Raw genomic sequence first — 13181 nt, forward strand, 5'->3', positions numbered from 1 at the left:
ACGACATCGCAATCAAGGCAAATTAAGAATTGAGGGTAATTTAGTAAATTTTATTGGCATTAAGGGGATCCTAAATGCACGGGCGAACTCCGATAGGGTCGATAATGAAGATTTTTTAAATATAATTATCGACAAAACTCTACAGATGTCGCAATAAAAAAGTTGTCAATCGACACACACATACATACACAGGGTGTCCCATTTTATATAATTTATAATTATATAAAAATTATATATACACAGGTTGTTACACATACATATACACATATGTATGTGTGTGTGTATTTATACAAGGTGTCCCATTTTTACTACCCCTAATATCTCTTTGTTTCAATGCATTTTATAATAAAACAACAAAAGTTATACGGTTTCAAAGGAACTATAAAATAGTACCATTAGTGTTGACCTTGCACAGTCATAAAGATTACGTGAAAGTCACTATCACATGATAAGTTATAAAGTTTCAACATTGCAATATTGCTTCTGAGAATTTTGCGCACATGCAAACTGCATCTGGGGTAAAATATTTTGTACAGTTATCAGCAAACGAATAGATCGCCTGTGGAATTATTTTTTAAAACAACCAGCACACGAATAGATCGCCTCTGGAATTATTTTTTAAAACAACCAGCACACGAATAGATCGCCTCTGGAATTATTTTTTAAAACAACCAGCACACGAATAGATCGCCTCTGGAATTACAGTTTTAAAACAACCAGCACACGAATAGATCGCCTCTGGAATTACAGTTTTAAAACAACCAGCACACGAATAGATCGCCTCTGGAATTACAGTTTTAAAACAACCAGCACACGAATAGATCGCCTCTGGAATTATTTTTTAAACCAGCACACGAATAGACCGCCTCTGGCACTAACTACTATAAAAACTATAATAATAATTATCAATTATACATGAAAAAATAAACAAAGGATTGCATTATCTTTCAGATAAAAAAAATTGAGAATTGCATTTTAATAAAAAAAAATTAAAATAAAAATTAAAAATAAAAATAAAAATTGCATTTTAAACGTCTATTTGAATGTTCTTATAAAATTACACCTACATACATACATACATACAAATATATATATATATATATATATATATATATATATATATATGTATATATATATTTATATACAGGGTAAACCATTTTAATCTTTGCACTAAAATTTCTCAAAATTCAAAAGTTTAAGACAAAAATGTTTCAGATAAAAGTTGTATAGTTTCAAGGGGGACATGAGATGGTGTCATTGATTTGACCTTGAATAGCCATTTGAAGGTTACGTGACGGTCAACTTCAATTTCTTAAATAGAACACTATATTTTTTCTTGCATACTTTTATAGCTGACTTTAAGATCTTTCCAAAACACTACAATAAAATATTTTTTCATTAAGTATTTTTCGAGTTATAAGGCTGCAAATTTGCAGTATTTTGACATAAAATAGAAAATATCTTGGGAAATATTCATTTTTCGATTATCATACCTTAATACTTTTATGCACAGAATAATGAGACGAATCAATTGGTGTAAAGAAAACACATAGTTGTCTTAAAGAAAAATTATCTAACTGCTTATTGCAATTTTCATATTTTTTTTAAAGGTAAACATGTGTTTTCTTTACACCAACTATATATATCAATATATATGTATCAATATATATATATATATATATTAATACGATGTTCAGCATAACAATACGTACGATTTTTGAAATGTTTGCAACAGTTTAGAAAAAAATATATATTGTAAAAATTGATCTGTTTTGTGCAATCTATTACAAGCAATAAAAAATGAGGAAAAAAAATTTTTATAAAAAAAATTAGTGTTACCTTGAATTTTTTTTAATAAAATCATATTTTTTATATAAATCGATTCTCAATATTCTGCATAAGTTGTAATGTAGGATGGCCAAAAAAAGCGAATAGCTTATGAGATATATTATACTTTCATAATGTACATAAACTATGAAATATCTCATGAAATCATTTTCTGATTATTTTATTCCAATTTTAAATCAATTGGTGTAAAGAAAACACAGATATAAATAAAGATATAAATTGTAAACCAGCAGCTACATATTTTCTCTAAAACTCAAATATCTCGTAAACTTTTCACTTTTTCACAATTTTATCTTTATAATTTTTGATGCAGAATATTGTAACAAATTGATTTAGATTGAATATGATGCTTTTATTTAAAAAAAAATTATGACATTCATTTTTTTATGAAAACATTTTTTTTTAATTTTTCTGTTACGTAATAGCTTTGAAACAAATTCATTTGTACAATATAAATTTTTTAATTATCAGAAACGTCTCAAATATCATGCGCACTATTATAATATATATATATATATATATATATATATAATACATACAGCATACATAATACTGTTACATACAGCACAAATACACAAAATATTACATACCTATTTATTATGCACATAAATGTATATAACGATTAGATATACAAAAAAAAAGAAATAGAAGAAAAAAGAAATAAATAGAAAGAGAGCGAACGAGTGAGCCTTTTTATAAACGTCGACAAGCAATATATTATTATGTATGTATACATGTATGTGTGTATGTATATATACATATATATATTGCTTTATGATATATATTTATAATGTAAAGAGGCTAGAGAACTCATACTCACTATCTTTCTCTTTTTTTTCTTCAGCTTTCTGTATCTATTAATTTATTCATTATATCCATGTATGTGTATAACAAATAGATGTATATAATTAATGTTTATTTGTACTGTTTATAATGTTATATATATATATATATATATATATATATATATATTTCTTTTTCTTTTTGTCTATCTAATCGTTATATACATTTATGTGCATAATAAATAAGTATGTAATATTTTGTGTATTTATGCTGTATGTAACAGTAATTCTGATATTGAATCAATTTTATGATATGACATAATACTAACCTTTTAAAACATGCTCCCTTTCTACTCAATCTGCGACCAGATAGGGGCAAACGTTTATTTTTGTTTGCACCCATTATACACTATATATTTAATAAATATAAAAATATCACTTTTAAAGTATCACAGTATGTCTATCTATCACAATATTCGACACGTTATCACACGTTATAACGGTCGAGTCGCGCACTGCGTGTAAGCACGTATAGTACACGTACCGCGTGACAAGTGAACCATCCCGCGCAAATATATGTCATTGCGCGCACACGATTTTGTTAACAAATATGTATATATAGGGTGTCTACATGCTACATTTTTAGCATGTACCCAATTTTTGTTATTTTTCGCAAAATTATAATTACACAATTATTTAATATAATTATATATAAAAAATTTTTCCCGCGTTGTATGTGTCGTATGGAGATATATGTATAATTGATCGTTTGCATTGAATGTCACTACTTTCTGAAAAGTAAAAAAAGAGAGCTCTCTCTCTCTCTCTCTCTCTCTCTCTCTCTCTCTCTCTCTTTCTTGATCCTTTATGCTTATTGTTAGTATTCTATCAATTAGTAATCAATGCAATCAATCATATCGTTTTACGGCAACAGCCAGTTACTCGTTCACTCACTCATTCATTCTTTTAAAATATGTCTATTTTTATACATAATTATGTAAATTTATATATAAAAAATAAGGGTGCATATATAATCATGTCAAATTTGTATATAAAACATATATATTTATATATATAAAGAAATACTTATTTATTACACTTGTATATATATATACAGGGTGTTCGGGAACTCCGGTGCCAACCGTTGAGGGGTTGTAGGGTAGGTGAAAAGATGATGATTTTTCCTCAGCAAAAATGTTGAGAAGTCAATAATTTTCGAGTTATAAGCGATTGAAAAAAATGGGTTTTTTGAAAACTAAACGTTTTGGAGTTCAAAGTCTAACATAATTACATTCTTCAGTTAATTTCAGGTAGAGTTTACTATAATACAATTTTAATTTGAGGTTTAGTTATAAAGATACATAATGACAAATATTGGAAAGTTGTAAAAAATGATGACCTTTTTTGACATTTTCGCTGAGGAAAAATCGTTCCCAAATTGACCAAAGAATCCATTTGTGATCGTTGGTCCGTTAGTTACCGAACACCCTGTATATATATATATATATATATATATATATATATATATATATATAAATTTATATAATTATATATAACAAGCACTTTTACTTAATTATGTATAGACATATTTCATAATATAATTCTGCGATTATACGTATACTTTTATATATTTCTATATAATGTTATATTATTATATACACAAATTTTTGTCCCGGGATATTTTAAACTTTTATTTTCTTTTTCTTTCCCCATTCTTGTCTGTCTTTACATGCATGTTATTATGTTGTATGTGTATCATGTATAATTTGGATTTGTATGTATGTTGAGAAGATTGGAATAGATAAAATTTTATTACTTCATGTTTTTATATTATAAATGCAGCTTTTTGTAAATATCCGAAATAAATAATTTTTCTACAAATATTTTAAATTTATCAAAATATTTTTTACTGCACAATTAGACTAATATATTTTGCATTATTCTATCTTTATTAATTTATTTTATAATAAAATGGATTTTATTGAACAAATAATAAATAGTAAATAGAGAAAATATAAAATATCGAAAAGAATATATTCATATAAACATATATTTGTGAAATCGAAATTTTGTTAAAATTGACTTTCATAGAAATTGTATTTTATAAATTTAATTAAAAAAAGCTGCATTTATCAGATAGAAACATAAAGTAATAAAATAATATATTCCAATCTTCTCAACACACACACACACACACACACACACACACACACACACACACGCACACAACTTCTTATAACAAATGTTATATAAATTATACATATACAGGATGTAACAACGATCATATATCAGGAGTTTTTAGAAGAAAATACGTATTTTATTGAAAAATGTTTTATTACCAAAGTTATAAGGGTTATTTATCATTACATAGTAGTATTAGTATTATGTTGAATAGCATTATCAAAGTCACATAAAGATTATTTGGAAATAATGGAAACCCTCATTTTTTATTGCATGTACATACATGTAGCTTACTTTGAGAGCATTTCTAAATAAATTTTTCATTCTGTGCATTTATTATTACTCGAATTACTTCGATGTATGAAAAATAAGATTTAGTTTTTATAAATTATAAATGCATATACTTATTATCTATAAAAATCATGTGAATATTATTGTATTATACAAATATAATTAAAATAAAATTGTATGTCATTATATATTTCATGTGTTTGATAATATAAATAACACAAAATTTTTTCTGTTTTATATATAGTTTTTTATAGAAAAAAATTGATGTATTATTTATATTATCAAACATAAAATATATAATGGCATACATTGGCTACACTAATTCAGAGGTTATCTTTTTCCTTCCAATGTCGAACAAAAAAGACAACTTCTGAACTAATGTGGCCAGTGTAGCCAAAACGAACAGATCTTATAAAAAACAGAAAGAGAGAGAGAGCGAAAGAAAGAGAGAGAAAGAGAGAAACACGTTGCAGCTCCATCTATCACGATATCACGCAACTAATCTACTGCTCTGTTTTATTCCGCAGCCTCGATTTGCACACACACATATGCGTGAAATGTTTTTTTATATATAACTTTTTTATTAGACTTGCAATCTCACTTTTAATTGCTTACTAATATTTCTTCATATAATCCTTACCGCGCATACTATATTTCATGCACAGACAAACTGCAAAACTTTTTTTATTAAATAAGTATTATTACGAACTGACACAAAGCAGCCGATAACAAAACTGTAATTTTTGATTTTTATATGATTTATATATGCAAACATAGCTAGCGCGGTCCGTTTTTATAAGTACTTTAATCGTGGAAAAGGATTTATTGATCAGTATAGTCAATAAAAAGTTATATGAAAAAAATAAATATTCTCGCATTCGGTCGGTAAAAACATCATTTAGGATCCCCTTAACCGGATAGAAAAAGCTGATTCGAATGCTTAGAGATAATCGATAATGTTTTATGGCCATTAATATCCTACCGGTCTTATAGAGATAAACTGATAAGAAGAAAAAAATAAAAGGTCCGATTATGTAAGAAAAAGAAATACAGCAGAACTGTAACAGGAAAATCGATACAAATACTGCTGCAATTATTAATTTTCCAAATAAAGATTACGGTGGATTAATTTGCGAAATGAATAAGTTGTAGATTATGGAAAATATTCAGCGTCACGGAAAATTTTAACGAGTTTTCGACTTTAATATATAAGAGAAAAGAAGTACAGATATTATTTTAGACGAGGCCGAGATTCTTGTTATATATGATATAATATATTAATGTATATTACTTAATTAATTGTCATTTGCATACAGAGTAAGATGTTTGAAACAATCAATGTTCAAATGTTTTTTGTATATATTACAAAACAATGTAAGTACATACACTAAAAAAACTATTGATTTCACATAAATATTTATTTAAATAGTGCCACTATTTATATACAATTTATTTGAAACTAATAATAATAATGATTTGCCGTAAAAAATACTAATTTGATATAAGAAATTCTTTTTCAGAACAAATAAATATTTATTTGTTTCAAACACATGTGTAAATAATATTATTTAACTTAAGAAAATATTTATTTGAAATCAATAAGTTCAGTGTAATATGTATGCCTTTGGATAATATTTACGAGTTAAAATTCTTATGTATGTTAAAATTCTTTGCTCTTACCGCGATTTTATAACTACAATTGTAAAATAACAGAAAGTAATTAATGTGTTTTAATTGAACAAATGTACCGTATATTCCTTTGTATGTATTAAAATTTCCATCCAATACTTGCACCTTTACATTCTATCTCTTATGCTCTATAAATGGCAGACTTTCGAGTTGCAAAAAAAAAAACAATCCTGTATTTTACGAATATCTTATCATATTATCATATAAAACTATTGTTTTATGTGATTTTTGTTTTTTGTATTACATTTACTTGTTGGTTATTTTTGTTAAGTTTGTTTTTTTTCTTCCACTAAAATGATATATATGTAAGACCTATTTTGTTAAGCTTATTTTTTCCTCCACTAAAATTGTATATATGCAAGAGTTATTTTATATTAAAAAACTATTTTTTTTCACAATCAAGAATAAGTTAATAAATAAGTTAATTTAAATTTGAATACAAAAAGAGGGAAAAAAGGGTTTGCGATCGATAGCTGTCATATGTATATGTATATGTATAAACAGCTTAAGAATTAATTCATACCAAAGAATTCTTCAACGAAACTTATGCACGTATTGTAAATAGTTGCTTACGTGCTTTCAAAGATACAATTTATAAGCAAACGCAAAATATTCGTACATGGCGTATAATCTACTTGACATAGTTAGTACTAAATATATTCTATTTGTATTTGCGCCAAGTTCAGTATTAGAAACAATTTTGACAGCACTCGTCTCGAAAGCTCGCAATTTTTTGGATGATTTTAAAAAACATACTTCATTAATTTTCGCCGATAACGTGGAATCTTGCTTACGTACGTATGGACATATGTGTATACATCCTTTTTTGCCAAAATTTATTAATATTAGTAATAATTAATTATTTTATTTAATTACATTTATTATTAATAATTCAACTAGTTGAAATTGGAAAGAGATCATGTATAATATATTTTTTTAATTTACATTGATTAACCAATCTAAATAAGTATGATCAAATATCATATTATCAATGTGAACTGATATATTTGATATAATAATACTGAAAACTGATTTTAATATATATATATATATATATATATATATATATATATTGAATAGTGATCGCTGCGAGCTATAAACGAGAATAGAATTGACGCATTAATTCGGTTTATTTAAACAGATGTAATGAAATTTTACAAGTGGTTAAATTTAATGTAAATAAATCAACACGTTTATCACACGTGATGTGCGAAACAATGTAATTAATACATCAAGCCCATCTGGTATTATGGACCATCTGATAAAACTTTATTAAATAATTGCAAAACTTTATTAAAGTATTGTATTGTGTTTTATTTTATTTCTTTCTTGAATTACTTTTAGCTTGTCAAACAAAGAAATATGGAAAGTTCGATATTTTATGTATATCTAATTATGTTGTGTTATGATCTCACATAATTTAATAAATACATCAAGCCCACACATTTCTGGAACTCATTTCATTACCATATTAACCACTCGACCGGCAATATTAGCAATTTTAACTTTAAAGGCAATTGAAAAATGAACAATAGCATTATTATCAATTAACATTTTAATACGAATCAAGTTACATTTTAATACGAAATTCTACACACCGTATCGTATACATCGACAAAACTTCTGAAGAGAACCGTAATGACATTTTTAAGCAACTTCAATAGGATATTTTCCTTCATGACTTTATATTAGCAACATTTTCCAAAACAAATTGGAACTTTAATCCAAATAATTTTATAATTTATTTAATATCCTGTCTTTCATGTACATTGTAAAAAACAAGGAAAAACAAGAAACATTTTGAAAACTATTTTCACAAATAATTCTCTTAAAAAATTATAGCTTTTTGCTTTTTATAGATTTATTGGGGTACCATGTATATTCTTTTCGATCCTCCCCTCTTATCTAATCCCTCTCTCTGTCTCTAATGTTTATGTATAGGTGCACGTAAAAGCCTTTTTTAAACAAAGTATTTATTTCTTTGAATTCGTCACAATTGCTCGACAAACGTAGAATATATCGAAATGTATTATTTAAAACTGTAGGCACTCTCACAGGTTAAAATTAAAACTTATATATTTCGTAGCTAAGATAATGATCTGCATATTTCAAATATACTAAGAAAAAAATGGTTAACGTGGTAAAATACGTTTGGTATCATTTCTATTTTTAAGTTATCACTTTTTTAATTAATATATTTAAATTAAACACAACGTATTTGACTTAAATACAATTTTTTATTTGCTTTTTTTTCTTAAGTTAAATACGACGGATTCGATTTAAATATTTAGATATTTTTCGTAATTTTGTTTTTAAAAAATCGATTTTAGAAACTAAGAAACTACATAATTATTTTTATATACAATATATCTTAATTATATATTTTCATATTTCTCTTCAAGTTTTTTCTGTTCCTCAAATTTATGTTAATTTATAAAACTGTAATCATGAGCAGCTCATAAATAATTCTCGTTTTGTATTAGGTGTAGAAAAATTTACATTGAAATCACTGTCTTTGCATTAAAGTTACATCTTTGTTGACTCAGTCATAATGTGGCGCTTGATCATTCTGGTTGCGATTTCAGTAACAGGTAAATAATAGATTATACTTCGAATTTCAATTATATTTCAATAAATATTTTAGATTATTATATTTTGTTTGCGTCCGTTGCTTATTGCTTTATTGATATACACGTAAAAGTTAAATAATTTTTAATTAATTTTATTTATCGCAATTTTCAATACATTTTAATTTAGATTATATTTTATTGGTTTTGTGACGGATATTTCTATAATTTATATTTTCTACATTTTATACTCTACAATATTTTATAAATCAATTTTTATATCACTAATTGTAAATGTAATGTTTGCTTATAAAAGTAATTCTTTATATTATAGAATATATAAAAAAATAACGTAATCAAAATAATATAAGTAAAGTTGTTATCTATATTTTTATACACTTTTAGAATTTTAAAAATGTTTTCTTACAAAAGCATAAACATGATTTTTATTTTGAATCCTTTCAAAATGTAAGATGTAAAATATAAAACATGCACAGATCAAATAGCAAAATAGCAAATTTCTGGTTCTAACAATATTAAAACATTCAAATTAACAAATTTAAAGTCGCATGTTTACTTTCAATTTAAAAAATTCATTTATTTACACGTAAAAAAATGTGTATCACATATCGTTGAAATACATATGTATCGCAAAAGCAATAACAAAGTAATTTATAAATTATATATTTTAATAAATGTAGTTACGTCATCAATTGACTGTGTCAAACGCCGTTCGACAACGAGTGGAGATGATGGACATTATTGCGTTTGCAATGCAAAGCGATGTGATCAAACTCCTGACGTGATTAAACCACAAAATCTCGACGAATATACCTTAATAACTTCAAATAAAAATGGTTTAAGATTTCGCGTATCGAAAGGCTTATTTAAAGAAACTGAACCTAAACGCAGTGAGTATATAACGTCTCTTATAGAAGATTCATTAATCTTTTGGTATGCACTAAAAATATTAGAAAAAAACATGTCTGTCTGCATGTGTGAACAGATTCGAAATCTCGAACACAAAAGCCTAGTGCGCGACAAATATCAGAAGCAACTACCGCAACAAAAATATTTTGCGGAAGTATTAAGGAAAAAAATGTAAATCCATCTCTGCCAGGAAAGATCATTATAAATCAAACGCAAACGTATCAAGAAATCTTGGGATTTGGTGGAGCAGTGACTGATTCAGCAGCTATAAATATTTTTAATCTGACACAGAATGCGTCCGACAACTTGATAAAGTATATCATAGAGTATTTAAATTCTAAAAAAGTTTTGCTGATTTAATGGTTGTACGATTGTGACATATCTAGCAAGTATTGTATATGATAACTTTGATCAAAAAATAATTCTATATTTAAATTTCTTTCCCAAATTGTAGAAGCTACTTTGGTCCGCATGGTATCAATTATAACTTTATCAGGACGCCAATGGGTGGATCGGATTTTTCAACAAGAACTTATACCTACGCAATGACAGAAAATGACATTACACTTTCGAATTTTAATTTGCAAATGGAAGATTATGATTATAAGGTTTATTCATTTAATAAATAATTTTTTATTAGCCCTTTTATTGTACAAGACAAGTAATCTATATTTTTAAAAATATGTAAAAGAAAAAATACTTACGTTCCTAAAGTTAACTTTCTAGAGTGAATAATATAGCTAATAATTAAAACATAATGTATATGTTTCATTAAATATCTCAAGTATTAATAGATACCACTGATAAAACGGGCTCAAGAATTAAAAGAAAATAAAATCAAGCTGTTGACCGTACCGTGGACTGCGGCCCCTTGGATGAAAATAAATAACGATTGGATGAATCGGGATAAATTACGTCCAGAATATCGACAATTATGGGCAGATTATTTCGTCAAGTAATTATATATTATTATAATATTAACTCGTTATTCATAATTACTGATCAGGATATTTATTATTACAATGAAATTTATATTATTAAATGAGATATATATATATATATATATATATATATATATATATATGTATATGTATAAAGAAAATAGAGAAAGATTCATAATTAATAAATTTATATAAACCTAATCAAAGATTATATATATATATATATAATATATATTGCCAAAATAATAAATAATTACTCTCGTCTTGTATCTATAGATATTTTGAGGCTTATCGTAATGCTGGTTTAGAGTTCTGGGGTGTGTCGTCTCAGAATGAGCCAGCCAGTTACATTTATCTTCGATACATGAATTTTACCAGTATGGCATGGACCCCCGAGGAAGAGCGCGACTGGATTATCGAGTACTTGTCACCAACTCTACAAAAAAAGGGCTTTGGCCACATTAAAATCTTTGCAATGGATGACAACAGGATTATAATTCCTGGGTGGCCGAATAAAGTATTTCAGGACAAAAGAGCAAGAGATATTATTTCAGGAATCGCGGTCCATTTTTATTTTGATCTTGTAATCAGTCCAAATTTCTTTTTATTTAATTTAGGCGAAATAAAAAAAAATTTTCCGGAGAAGTTAATATTATACACAGAAGCTTCCGCAGGAATTTTCGACGGTTGGTAAAAATTCATTTATATTTTCACATTGTAAATTTATCCGAAAAATTTGTCTATTGCTGGTAATTTATTAATTTCAGTAAAATAAAAATATTTAATATTTGTATATATATACAAGTGGTTATTTACAGAGTCAAAGGTAATCTTAGGTTCATGGAAGCGTGGTGAGATATACGTGAAAAGCATTATCGAAACCATGTCGAACTGGGCATCTTCTTGGATCGATTGGAACATAGCCTTAGATATGACTGGTGGACCAAATTGGATCAATAATTATGTTGATTCGCCTATAATAGTCAATAGTGCAGCTGATGAATTTTATAAGCAACCAATGTTCTACGCTCTTGGACATTTTTCGAAGTTGGTTGCTCTTTTATATTTGAATTATTGTGTGTGTCTGTGTGTGACATACTCGTAACATTAACGATATTAAAACAATATGAATTCATAAAATAGCTAGAGTTAATACTTTTTCGGAATACTGTAGCGATTCAACAATAAGTTATAATTATTGGTAATTAAACTTTCCTTGAACAGGTATGTTCCACCTAATAGTGTGAGGATCGATACAACAACAGAAAATATGAATAATGTTGAAAATATTGCATTTTCCACATCCGACGGTGGCGTCGTATTAGTAATCTTAAATCTGTAAGTTTCTCTTTGTATAAACCGATATAAACGGACACCCTAAAAATATTCATATGCTTATTGTCGTATTATATAATACATTCTAATATCTATACGATGCAGCGCGAGAAAATTCTCGTGTATCTATTAAATTTTTATTTTCTTCAGAAACGAAAAGAAAAAGGCCATTCTGATCGAGGACCCGGAGAAAGGAAAAACGAAGATAAATGTTCCCGCAAGATCCATTAACACAATAAAATATTGGACACGTTGCGAGAATACAGATCCGTCGTAATATCGATAGACACAAATATATGCGCGTACAGGATTAACACATATAAATTATTTTAATTTTGTGGATTTTTTACTATACCACAAGATATTTATGAAAGTATATATGTTCTTTAAAAAATATAAAAAAATAGAATCTTAAAAAATATATTTTGAAAACTACTCTTCTTGTAATGCATTTACCGTAATAATAATAATATAAATGGTTGTCTTATTTATAAAAATTATATTTAAACTATCCCTTCTATTCTTTATTTGTTTTCACGTTACGCGTTGTTAATGCATCGAGGGGAATCATTAAAAATTTATAAAATTCGAATATAACTCTCATCGAGAATAACTCA

General features: G+C 26.4%; 2 protein-coding genes across 7 annotated transcripts in view; one reads left to right on the plus strand and one right to left on the minus strand.

Moving 5' to 3' along the window:
• The window catches only part of RhoGEF3 (Rho guanine nucleotide exchange factor 3), a 155726-nt gene that overhangs the window by 112259 nt on the left and 30286 nt on the right, over positions 1–13181 (minus strand). The gene's annotated exons all lie outside the window — the stretch shown is intronic.
• Positions 7479–13061, plus strand: LOC114930612 (lysosomal acid glucosylceramidase-like). 2 transcript variants are annotated; one of them, XM_029302465.2, is made up of 10 exons: positions 7479–7585; positions 9275–9382; positions 10060–10269; positions 10365–10602; positions 10743–10896; positions 11083–11243; positions 11506–11915; positions 12048–12276; positions 12454–12567; positions 12715–13061. In XM_029302465.2, the coding sequence occupies exons 2-10, from the start codon at positions 9343–9345 to the stop codon at positions 12839–12841; spliced, it is 1683 nt and encodes a 560-aa protein (XP_029158298.1). In that variant the 5' UTR covers positions 7479–7585; positions 9275–9342; the 3' UTR covers positions 12842–13061. The 2 variants fall into 2 exon arrangements, with proteins under 2 accessions (XP_029158298.1, XP_029158300.1); XM_029302467.2 differs by having other exon boundaries at positions 9318–9382.

The sequence above is a fragment of the Nylanderia fulva genome, unplaced genomic scaffold (assembly GCF_048542155.1).
Source record: "Nylanderia fulva isolate GAGA-0341 unplaced genomic scaffold, ASM4854215v1 Scaffold30, whole genome shotgun sequence".
NCBI classification, from domain to species: domain Eukaryota; kingdom Metazoa; phylum Arthropoda; class Insecta; order Hymenoptera; family Formicidae; genus Nylanderia; species Nylanderia fulva.

Coding starts and splice junctions, on each gene's coding strand:
- LOC114930612 (XM_029302465.2), top strand. CDS start 9,343: ATGTGGCGCTTGATCATTCTGGTTGCGATTTCAGTAACAG. Junction 10,603..10,742: donor GCGTCCGACAACTTGATAAA/GTATATCATAGA, acceptor CCCAAATTGTAG/AAGCTACTTTGGTCCGCATG. Junction 12,568..12,714: donor GTATTAGTAATCTTAAATCT/GTAAGTTTCTCT, acceptor TATTTTCTTCAG/AAACGAAAAGAAAAAGGCCA.